Source organism: Prinia subflava, chromosome 9 (genome assembly GCF_021018805.1).
Source record: "Prinia subflava isolate CZ2003 ecotype Zambia chromosome 9, Cam_Psub_1.2, whole genome shotgun sequence".
Lineage (NCBI taxonomy): Eukaryota > Metazoa > Chordata > Aves > Passeriformes > Cisticolidae > Prinia > Prinia subflava.
In genome coordinates this window covers 13956467-13968549 of record NC_086255.1, presented here as the reverse complement: position 1 = coordinate 13968549, position 12083 = coordinate 13956467, and the positions used below count along the sequence as shown (strand labels likewise).

Below are 12083 nucleotides of genomic sequence, written 5' to 3'. Positions count from 1 at the left end.
CCACAGAGACCCCAAGGACACCCAGAAGTGCAGGCACTCCTGAGCACTGAGGATGCTGAGGAGCTGTACCCAGGTTTTCCCTGGAGCAATTTCCATGGCTCAAATCCAATGATCTGGGGTGGCCAAGAAGATGTGGAAGAGCAGGTGGTGCTCAGTCTTAGTTTCCCTTGCTCTGTTCTTGTGCTCCACTCAAACATGTAGTACTCTCCCTGCTCACCTCCATTTCCCTCTGAAACTTTAGAAGATGCTGGATTCATCCTGATCCAAAAGGGAAAATACCTTAAGTTATGCAGCAGGAGAAAACAGCTTTCTTAGCTGTAATATGATCCTGGTTCCTTCCCAGACACCAGACTGGAACAGAGGGTTTGGAAATTGCCCCTCTGGCCATTATCTGAGCTTTACAGCACTTGGAGATTGAACCCAGATCTCACATCTCTTCTGAAGCTTCATGTCAATTTACACTTGTTCCTAGAAACCATTACTGTCCTGTGAGCTCTTTACCACGCAAGGATTGAAAACAGAGCCATTCTGCTCATTTGAGCTCTTTTTTTTTTTTTTTTTGCATGAAGGCAGAGCTCAGGGCTCATTCCTTTTTCTCACCATCTGAGGATTAAGCCCAATCCTGACTGTTATCCAACCTCGATACCATTTACACACTGAACCCAATGCCTATGGCTTTTATCTGAGCCCTCAGAGCATTTGGAAAAAGGCCATGCCCCTTGTCTGGTATCAAAAAAATTATATTAATTTGGGATTCATTCCACAAAATGAGGCTGTCAGCCAGACTCCTTAGCAATTGGATATTGAACCCAGACCTCGTGGTTGTCTTCCAAGTTATATGCCAGCTGGGAACTCAGCCCACAGTCCGTGGCTGCCGGCCAAGCTCCTTATTGGCGGGAGATTGACACCAAGCCCCCAGACTGCTATTTCTGTGCAGCGGTGCTAAGGACTAAACCTTGCTCACGTGGTCAGCATAATCACCTCTGCGCTGGCAGTGAAATGAAAAATCTAGTTAAAGACTTGAATGAATATTGAGGGTCGATGTTCAGCTGCTTAAAGACCAGGGATGATGACAATTCCCTTGGAAAAAGGCCCCCTTGATAGTCTAAAGGGAATAGCCCCAGATTCCCCATCTGTCCTCCAGCTGGATATAAAACCCAGGTTCTCATTAACACACAGTGCGCAGCATTTCTTTGCTGGCTGGCAGTATTAAAGCCAGTTCCTCCAACTTTCAGGTATTCTTCAGATGGGATTACACTAGATCCCTTTTCTATAGCACCATTAGGCTCTGCCAAAGTACTTCTTGTCACTCTGAACAGACCTCCAACGTTGCACCTTGCCTCAGAACAATAGGAGAACCTGGCAGGTAGAGGAGAGCAAGGGACAGTTCTGAAAACCTCAATCCTCTTCAGAGGGCATAAGGAGCCTGATCAGGTACAGAGATCATTTCGGGTGAAATGTATATCTGAGGCAAGCAAATTTTTCCCTCCAGCCAGCAATTTTGCCCAGGAATTCTTCAGCATCTTTATACAGTGTGGTTTTACTGCATGGCAAAATGCTTCAGAAAACCGAATTAAAACCAAACAGCTTCCCAGCTGGGATGGTCGTCATTAGAATGCAGTTTCCAGCAACTGTGTGGGTTTCTTGGTAGCCTTGAAATCTCTAAAATTCTCATTAAGCAACAACTTTGAAGGAATGGCTTAACATGCAGCTACAATAGGAAGATCTTCCCATGATCCGGTGGGTCAAGCTGGATGTTATAGAGCATACGGACACTGTGGGATGTTGCTTTGTCTCTGAACTTGCAGAGATGGTGAAGGCTGATCTTTGGTGCTCTAACTGTGCAGGGGGGTTTCTGGCCACCCTGTCATTACTGGGGATGCATTCCATTGGAAGATTTCAAGCCAGTGTTGCAGACCCATCCCATGGGTCTGGAGTTACTCTAGTTGTTTGTTGCATATCTTCTGATTCATATTTATTTGCTAAGAAAACATCAAGTCTTTGCCGCACAGAAGTGGTTTTATGAGGATTTTTCAATGCAAGAGAGACAGAGCAAATGGGATTCAGCTGACCGTGGTGCCAATTTGTTTGTAAATAAATTTTCCATGTACCCACTTGTTCTTCTGTAAGTGGGAGTATGTTTCTTTTTCCATTCATTGCTCTGACCAGCCATCTTACTCATCTCTAGTCTGAACAGCTTGTACTGCCCTTTCTGCCCCCTCCCTGTAAAGTTCTCTTTGGGCTTCTCTTTGCCAAGTCTTTCCCAATCCCATTGCTCTGCTCTCTCCTCTGGGGTACTCAAGGGGCAGGGGATGCTGCTGGCTCCAGTTCTGGCACCAGGAGCTGTGTGCAGGGACACCCCAGGCCTGCTCAGAATTTATGGAGAATGCAGAGTTGGACAATATCCATGATTAGGTGAAATCATTTTTTCTAGAGCTACATTTCTTTGCTTTATCCACAGAAGAGTCCATCTGTTGTTCATTGGATTGGTCTCTCAGCTAACCTGTGGATTTGGGAATTGTCCTGTGTGCTGCCCAACCCATGCTCAGCTCTCATCTCACCCCCTTCGGTGCTTGCATACTCTGTATGTGCAAGAGATGGATGTGGTGAATAGTGGGGATAGAGGGGGAACAGGCTCTTCTTTCCCATCCTTCTGGTTGCCTTCCCAGAGTTACAAAAGCCCCTGGCACACCGTGCTGTGTCCTGCCACCCCTCAGCCCACTGACTGATCCCAGCTTCCATCTCAGCATACACAGGAATTTCCACTCTTCGTGCTAAACTCTGCCAAAGCAAAATTCCTGAAGCAGAATAAAAAATGTGGAAGACTTTCAAGCCCAGAGATTCTTGAACTGTCCCTCTTACCAAGCAGCGGTCAATACTGTGCTCTTTATAAAGTCCTTAGTATAATGTTTAATTCAGTATCTACAACTGGAAAGTCTTTCCAATTATTTTAAACTGCCAGAGATATTTTAATGTGCCTCAGATTTTTTGTTGGCATGCTACAGAGTTAAGTACCATCCATCTTTCAGAGAACATTAAAATTTAGCCTTGTATAAAAAGAATAATGGGAAAGAATCCCAAAGGACGTACTTGTCCCTTGAACCCCACCATCATTTGTGGTTTCACAGACACCTGCATTTTGAAATTGTTTATCTCTCTCTATGCAGGGTATGAGATCAATAAAAGCAGCTAAAAGCTTTAATTTCTGTGCAGAGCTTCATCTGAGGGCAGGACTGGGAGCAGATCTTCACTGCTGGTCACCCAGCCATGCATTGTCGGGCTGTATTCACTCCCTAGATGAGTTCAAGCCTCTGCAAACGATGATGTAAAAGTTTGAGGAACCACAAATATCTTCTGATTAAATTCTTGTGCCAGGGCTAAGTAGCATTTGTCTCTGACTAATGGCTGCTGCTTGTCCCGAACCCACCAAGGCTCCCACCCCAGAGAGACCCCCCCGCCCACACTGCTGCTGGGTGTGAGGGGATAGAGCACGGGGCTTTGCTGCCTTCAGCAGCCTCACTCCAACTACATGAGCATTGTAAATGGAAGAAGCTGACTCTCAGCATCCTTGCACTTTTTTCTTTTTTTTCTCCTTATTCCTTCTTGCTGAGCTCAAGTGGTACATCAGTGCTGAGCATGTGCATCTCTGCACGGGGCAGGGGGGATAAGGAGCAGGGAGAACATCTTATAAATCTAGTTCTGCTCTATTAAGATTCATTCTGGTACGACAATGGCTTTTTCTATTGAAGTGCTTTGTGAAAGTCTTGCCTAATGATCTGTTAGCTGGGGAAAGGTTAAATTCCTGTATGATTTTCTTTGTTTGATGAAGAAAAAACAGTGCAATTATCCAGAATTCAAAGTGAGTTTTAGCCAGCTGTTAATAATACTTCAATTCTTCGTGTTCTCATTACTCAAAAGTAATGTTGCCATCTCTAGTCATGGCAGTAAAATATTTATAGCATTTTCTTATGGCCTTATTTGTACATATGGAGGACTGGACATCACTCAAAGTCTTCTAAATAGGCTCCTTTTTGTGCTTTATCCATCCGTAGAATAATTAGGTTTGAAAAAGACCTCTGAGATCATTCGGTCCAACCATTATCCTAATACTGCCAACTCCATCACTAACCCATGTCCCTAAGTGCCATACCTATACATCTTTTAAACCCCAGAGGTAGTGATTCGACCACTTCCCTGGACAGGCTGTTCCAATGCTTCATAATCAAGCATTCATAATGCTTTCAGTGAAGAATTTTTTTTTTTTGTATCCAATCTAAATGTCCCCTAAGGCTCTTTCCTCTTGTCCTATTCCTTGTTGCTTGGGAGAAGAGGCCAGCTCCCACATCACTGCAGCCTCCTCTGAGAGTGAGAAGGTCTCCCCTGAGCCTCCTTTTCTCCAGGCTGGATACCCCCAACTCCTCCATCTGCTCCTCACAAGACTTGTGCTACAGACCCCTCACCAGCTTTTTTGTCCCTCTCTGGACATGATCCAGGACCTCAACACCTTTCTTATAGTGAAGGGCCCAAAACTGAACATAGCACTCGAGGTGCAGCATCAGCAGTGCTGAGTACGGGGGACAATCACTGCCCTGCTCCTGCTGGCCACACTGATGCTGATACAAGCCAGGGTGACATTGGCCCCCTTGGCCACTTAAGCACACTGCTGTCATGCACTGCATGACGGTATTCTTGTCATCTACCTGCAGCTGTCTGCAGTGAGGATGTCCAGTTTTTAAGACAATCATCTCAGAGGTGAGGGACATGCCCTTTAACCACTAATGGTTAGGTAGCTTGTGCAAATTGATCATCAGTGCTCTGCCAGGGTCACTGCACTGGTGCTCCCAAGTTTGCACTATCCCAAGACAGCTGCCAAGAATGAAGGTGGAAAGTGGATTCAGTACCTGCTAGTCCTGATATCAAGAGTGGCTGTTTTAACAATCTGGTGTGATGCAGAGATAGGTTTATTAGTACTTTTCTGCTCTTTGTAGCTTCAGTGCAGGCTTTAGGTCTATCTGTCCTGGAAGACCACTGGAAACGTGCAGGACTGAACCCCAGACATGTGTGTGTTTCTCCCAGCTCACTCCCCTGATTGCTGAGGTTTCCAGCTTGGAAAGTCGTGGCAGAACACGAAATACATGTGGCATCTCTGCGTCCAGGCGCACAGAAACAAAATAAGTGTCATGGGGAAAATATAATTTCACAGTGGCAAGCATGTTGGGATAAACAGACATCTTATTTCCTCTCATGGATGCATGGAAAATCAATTCCCAGTCTTCTGCAATGGCTCCTAAACATGAACCAAATCCCCTTTTGTAGTATAGTTGTTTTGTGCCAGTGAAAAGGTGTCATTTCTAGCAGGGGAACTGCAGGTAACACCTTTTTTCTATCCTGATTTGTCATTAGGGTGTCTATCTTCACTTTATAGGAGTCTCATTTCAAGTGCAGCTTTTTGCCTGGGGGTCTGAAGTAAATAAGAAATAAGTAATAAGTAACTGTATCTGTCTCTAATCCACTAAACATCCAGAAAAACAGCTAATGTGCCTGAACCACTGGGATGAATACATTAGATTAATCTAATTCAGCTACTTTTCACTCAAACAACCAGTAGCATGTTGAAAATGGTTTTGAAAGGGATTTAGAATTTCTCTTCCACATTTTTGCATTCTTCCCCTTTCCATAACTTTGCTGTGTTGCATTAAATGTTAGCTATTCAGTTAGCTTATTTCCTGGACTCTCCTTAAAACCTTACTTCTAAAATAAAATTATTCTTCTCAGACTTCAGAGCTGGCTCTGTATTCACTGAGACTTTGAGTGACCAGGAAAGGCAACAGAATAAACACAGACATACAGTGAACAGCTTCTCCCACCTGGAGCAAGCAGCTCCCTCTTGTCACTGTTTCACTTGCACCTCAGGTGGGCAGCATGGCTACAGGAAATCTTGGAGCATCACTGCTGGGCTTAGAGCAATTCCCTGAGTGTGTGATGGCCTTCCCTACATCTCCCTCATCTCCCTTGGCAAAGGTGGTGCATGCTGTTACCCTGATGCCTTCGTGGGTCTGGTGTATCCTCTGCTCCTTTATGCCCCACTTTTGTGGAAATGTGCAAATAGACCCAGAACAGGCTTCCTGACCCTTCACTGTAACAACAAATTACTTCAAGCTGACCTAGGTGTTCATACTTCTCACTGCAGTTCAGCCTAAATTAGGGCTACCTCAGTTTCTGGAGAGAATATTGCATGCAATCCTTTGTGTACAAAGCCTCAGACCCCATGAAGGTGTAAGACCTAAATGGCTGCTTTGCTGCCTGCAAGCCCTGCTCTCCTGTCAATAGATTGCTTCAGTGTGATTTGTTCTTGGCACTTTCCTGTGGCTGTTGATCATCTCCTTATATTTTGTAAGTGCTGACAAGAAACTTGGTTATTTGTCCAAGTGTTTTTCTGGGACCTGAAGCCAGTCTGCCTACTCTGCAATTCCCAGGCGCCTCCTTCCCCTCTTCTGAAAGTGGAGCCTATGGTCTGCCCTCCCTGGCCCCCTGGAACCTCCCTATCCCTGGTGGCTCTTCACAGTTAAGTGGTTGCATCTCCAAGGCTGCTTCAGGAAGCTTGCTGAGTGTCCTGGGATGCAGTTCAACAGACATGGATGATTGAAAACACCACAGTTATCTAATTGCTTTCTAACCAAATCTCCTCTTGCTGTCATGTGAGTTTGTATCCTGCTAACACTGGCATTAGCGTCATCAGCAAATTTGATTGCTGTTGAGATTTTAGGGAAGTTTTCAGAAAAAAGGGCATTAAGGGTTTTGTCTCTCTGCCCTGTGCTAATGTTGCACCTTCCTAAATAGTCGGTCAGCTCTTTCTTTGGTCTCTCCTGTTGCTGCTGGCCTGTGCCCCCACTGCTCACCGAGGTCACAGTAGTGGGAGACGGCACCCAGGCAGTTTTGGGCCAGCAGATAGCACACAGACCCCACAAAGCCCCCAGCACCCTGGGAGGGCCTGCTGGCAGCAGAGTTTGGCCAGGCTGTCACTAGGCAGGGAGCCCCTCTGTCCCCAGGCTCAAGGGTGACACAAAGCTCACTCTTTGTGAGCAGGACAGATGTCAGGCAGGTGCACAACGCATGGAGCCTGGACATGATAATTGCTAGGACTGGGTTACTGCACTGGGGCTGCAGAGCAAGGCCCAGGCTGTTGTGGGCTGCAGGAGAGGTGGCAACTCCAGGGTGGTGACTTCCGTATCTACTCTCCAGACACTGCAGGGTTCTGCTCTGAAAGAGATGCAAGGCAGAATAAGCACAGGAAAGACAAACTTTTCTTGCCAAGAGCAGATGAAAAACAATGTTACAAAGTCACTTGTCTCTGGTAACACGGCCCCAGCTCTGACACAGAGGTGGAGGGCATCCAAGTTTCATGCTGGAAGGAGATGAACCCACACCTGGAATCCTATCTGGGTTTCAAAGGTCAGGTGCCTTTCTGCGGTTGCAGATGTCATGGGCATGGCATTTGACCTGCCTCATCCTACATAGAAGGCAAGGTGTGATGGACAGCAGGATCATTTGAACCCCCTTGGAACTAGCTTTCCTTTGAATTACAAACTGTTTTTTGTTTCTTCCCAGCCAGGTCTCTAGACAAACTCTATAACTTTGCTGACTGCTCTGGCCTTCACCTGATCTTTGCACTGAATGCTTTGCGCCGAAATCCCAACAACTCCTGGAACAGCTCCAATGCCCTCAGCCTGCTGAAGTACAGTGCCAGCAAGAAGTACAACATCTCCTGGGAGCTGGGCAACGGTGAGTGTGGGAACAGGAGAGCCCCTGGAATGGAGCTTGCTGTAACAGAAAGATATTCAGTTTTGGAAGAGGAGATTGTAGCTCCCAGGAAGCTTTGCCAGTGTATTTTCAGAGGGATTTAAAGGCCTCTGCTGTAAGGCAGCACCACCTCTAAGACTCGGTGTGAGTCTCTTAGCTGGACATATCTCTCAGTTGGTATTAATCACATGAAATGTTTCTGCCCTGGCTGCTGGGCACAGCTGGTCCTGGGGGGCCAGGCCAGCTACTGTAGGGGTGGTGGCTACAGTGCCAGGGGAATGGGCAACCCTATGGGGACAGCAGCATGACACCAAGGTACAGCTCCTTCACCCAGCACACAGCAAGAGGGGCACAGGAGAGCAGGCAGTGGCTGTCATCCACTCCTCAAAGGCTCCTGTTGCTCTGCAGAGCTACCTGTGTCCTCTGAGGAGGTCAAGCAGTGACAGGGTGAGCTGTGTGTCTCTCTGGACACACAGAGGAGGACGCAGAGCTGACAAGTTCTGTCTGTTTTTATTTTCTCAGAGCCCAATAACTACCGGGCCCTGACGGGCCGCTCGGTGAACGGCAGCCAGCTGGGAAGGGACTACACCCAGCTGAGAAGCCTGCTGCAGCTCATCCGCACCTACTCCAGAGCACACCTCTATGGGCCCAACATCGGAAGGCCCAGAAAGAACGTCATTGCTTTCCTGGAAGGGTAAGTGGTGATGCATTGATTAAAAAGAGCTCAGAAACCCCTCCTGAGACCAATGTCCTTTGCAGCAGGAAGGCTTGCTCCTTGGCTTCCCAATGTCCACTCCAGGACAGTGAAGCTGAGCCACCACAGCACCAGAGCCTTTGGGACATGGTCATCTGTACTGCTAAAGTTCTGCAGAGGTCCCTGGTGGGATTTTGGGCTGGACTGATGAACACTATCCCATGCATTTCCAGCATTTCCCAGTTGTGTGCAGACTGAGGTGTCCAACTTGTTGGGATGTTAAGACAATGCAGTGGTGTGAATGCAGGCTGCTGCAAGCCCAAGGGCTGCAGGGTCAGGATGTGGACCTCTCACCTCTGCACCTCTTACCAATGAGCACATTATTATCTCTGAGTCCTCCTGGACAAATTGCTTTGCTCTTCCCATTTGGTGATTTCTTCTCCCTGCACTTTCTCCATCTGTGCAGAGGAAGAACCTGTAGCAACTTTCTTTTCTGGCCAAGGTCTCTTCTCCTTCCTAGGGGGATTGCCATGTCTCTAGTTTGGGAAGGCCAGAGGTGGAGAAGGAATGGTGACAGAGAGGGATGCAGACACCTGGAGGTGACGTTGGACAGCTACAGGAATCAGGGAGGTGTGGGAGCCTGCTGGCAGCAGGAGTTTGGTCTGTGGGGCTTGAAGACCATGAAGCAGAAGGGAAATTCCCTGCAGGACTGTAAACAGAAACTCCAGTGCAGAAGGCTGGGCAGGGGGAGGTGTGGAAGGGACTCTGCTGGGAGCAAAGCTGGGTCTAGCATTCATTAACATCTGCAGGAACGATCTGGCAGAAACAATAAACAGCACACTGATGCAGTCCCCAGCGAGGCGGGGAGGGAGCCAGGGCCAGATTCTCAGCTCTGCTGCGGCAGCACAAAGAGACCATAAAGCTGGTTGAACCAGCTGTGACGCCAGCATCCCTCCCACTGGGGAAGGTGGGGGAAGAGCCCCTGCGCCCACAGCACGGGCACCGCCGATGCCACGGGAGAGCGTCGCCCGACGGAGCCGCGCGTTCGGTGCCGCGCGTGGGAGCGGCGCAGGGGGAGCCACAAGGCGCTGTAGTAGCCTTGATCAGCAGGAAATCTATTAGCGCCGGGAGGAGCAGGCTGAGTAAGGAAAACAACGGGGATGAGAGCCAAGAAGCTATTAGAGAAATGGAAGTCCTACTGCTGTGTTTGCCCTTCGTGCGCCGCAGCCGGGTCCCAGGGAAGAGGGGTCGGAAGAGCCAGGTCGCACGGCCAGGGTGGTCCAGCAGCTAAATATTGCTGGGCTGTGTTTTGACTGACAACCCTGGGAGCAAGGCTGTAGTGTGCAGTCTGGAGAAGATAATGGCAGACACTCTATCTCAAGTGAAAGGGAAGGTACGTAAGAGCTGCAGCCCTGGTGATGGGATAGTGGGGGCTCTTCATAAACCTTCCAACTGGTGTGGAAAAGCTTTGATGAGCATGCCTGCTTTCCAGGCTATATGTTCTTCTCTCTGCTGCCATCCCTGCCTTCCAGCACGACTCTGTTTCATGGATGCCGAAAGAGTTTTGTCTCTCCCATGGACAAGCCTTGTGTCCTGCACTCCAAATCCTGGTGTCTGCAGCTCCCAGCAAGTGGCACGTGCCTGCATGGCCTCACAGCCTGGGGGGTCCTGTGGGAAAAGAGCTGCTGGTCTTTGAGCATAAAGACCCCATTATTACCAGGCAAGGCGTAAAGAGGAGGGACAAGTCTGATTACACAAAGACAAAGGGCTGAACGCTCATTTGCAGTATTTGGACATGGAGCTGCAAAAGGATAGACAAATAGACCCCAGTGCCTAAGCTGTTTGACAGCATGAGCCTTATTCCCAGCAGCTCCCCAAGGTCTCTTCAATATGTGGGTTGGTGCTACCAAGAGCTCTGTCTTCTGCAGCAGCATCTAGAACTGGTCTGCAGGATGTGGCTCAGCATGTGCCTGGTGTTGTCACAGCCAGGACATACCTCTCAGGGTCTTGAGTGAGCCCCACACAGCCAGCAAGCAGGAGAGAGGAGAGGGAATTTAGGAAGGTTCTCTCAAAGGCAAGTCTGCCATCTGCCTTGCTAGACCACCACGAGAAGTCTACGTAGTGTTGAAGGCTCCCGAGTGAAGTGTGTGCAGCTCATAGTCCTGATGATGTGAAAATTGCAGTTTTTCTCTTCTTTAAAAAAAATGTGATGAACAACAGCGAATTGGGCATTTGTATCTGCTGAGCACCTCCACGGCTCTGCTGACTAAATCCTTATGCCTGTCCTCCACGATAGGGTGGGACTGAACGCCTCCTGAGGTGCCACATTTCTCTGGGGTCTGCTGCAATTATGGGCAGTTTGGGCATCCAAAATTTGCAGCATATAGGAGAGTGTGCATGCTGTCCTCTGCAGAGGCTGTCCTTAGGCAGGTGACACCAAGCTGTGCTGGGTGACAACTCTGCACTTCCCAATGGTGGAGGTGAGCTATAGTGAGGGGAAGAGAGCCCGAAGTACAGAAGCTTGGGGTTTGCACACCCCTCAGTGCTGACTTATTGCCCCTGAGCTACTCCACCACCCTGCACGGAGCAATGGCTCAGAGCAGCCACAGCCATCGGTGTCACCCTGGGCTGGCAGGGCTTGGAGCTGGGAGCTGTGTTGGTGTAAGGACAGGCTCTGTAGTGGAGAGCTGCTGCAGTGGCTGGCCTTGCTATGCAGGAGGCTAGAAATGGTGTCTTGTGGATGCACAGGTGCAAGAGGGAATTTCTCCAGACACAACCAACAGTTGTGTTTGATGAGGTGTTAATTAGACCATTCATGCAGCCTGAGCTGTTGCAGAGCACACCATGTTAGCTACCTACTGAGTCTGCGGGTACAGGCATCCCAGAACTGCTCAGAATTTGCTTGGGGAAAAAAATATGGGATTGCAAGGAATTAACATAGATTTTAACAGCAGATCAGGAATCAAACACAAAGGTTAATGCATGGCTGGATAGCCCATTTGGTGCTGGAAGAGAAAAAACAGGAGGAAAAGCTATCAGGAAGGAGAGATGCTGAAACATCTTAAAGCTCAGAACACACAGTACAAAACTTGGGCTGGCATGTCTGGGTGGATTTGGCTCTGGGCTCTCATGACCCATTTTTTCTCAGCTGATATAGCCCAGTTTTTGCCACTGGTAGCTCACAAGTTTTGGTGTGTTACTTCTACCACGGCAGGAGCTGCAGCAATGCTGGCAGGGTAAGGGCTGGCAGGCACTTTTGCCCGTGCTAGACTGGCTGTTGATGCTCTGTGGCCATTTTGGGTCCTGAGACTGCTGATTCACCAGAGAAATTAAAATCTTTTTTGTCTGGAGCTACACTCTTTCCCTATTCCTCATCCCACAGATCTCAAAGTCACCAGATCTTGTGGCTTCTTGGCTTTTTCTCTGCCCTCTTTCCAGCCTCCTCGGCCCCTTTTCGCTACTGCAGTCACCATTGTTCATCCACCCCCTGGTCACAGAGCCACAGCCCCTCCAGCCAGGTGGCACAAGTAGGTGACAAGGCCCTTAATTGTCAGTCTTCCTCTTGCAAGGTGCAAAAATTTCTCATCCT

General features: G+C 48.5%; 1 protein-coding gene across 1 annotated transcript in view; it reads left to right on the top strand.

Annotated features, from left to right (window-relative positions):
* HPSE2 (heparanase 2 (inactive)) overlaps positions 1 to 12083 on the top strand; it is a 107515-nt gene that overhangs the window by 64518 nt on the left and 30914 nt on the right. Inside the window, exons 4-5 of the mRNA XM_063405529.1 lie at positions 7609 to 7782; positions 8323 to 8494. Of these exons, the coding sequence (XP_063261599.1) occupies positions 7609 to 7782; positions 8323 to 8494 (346 nt within the window). The remainder of the gene's footprint in view (positions 1 to 7608; positions 7783 to 8322; positions 8495 to 12083) is intronic.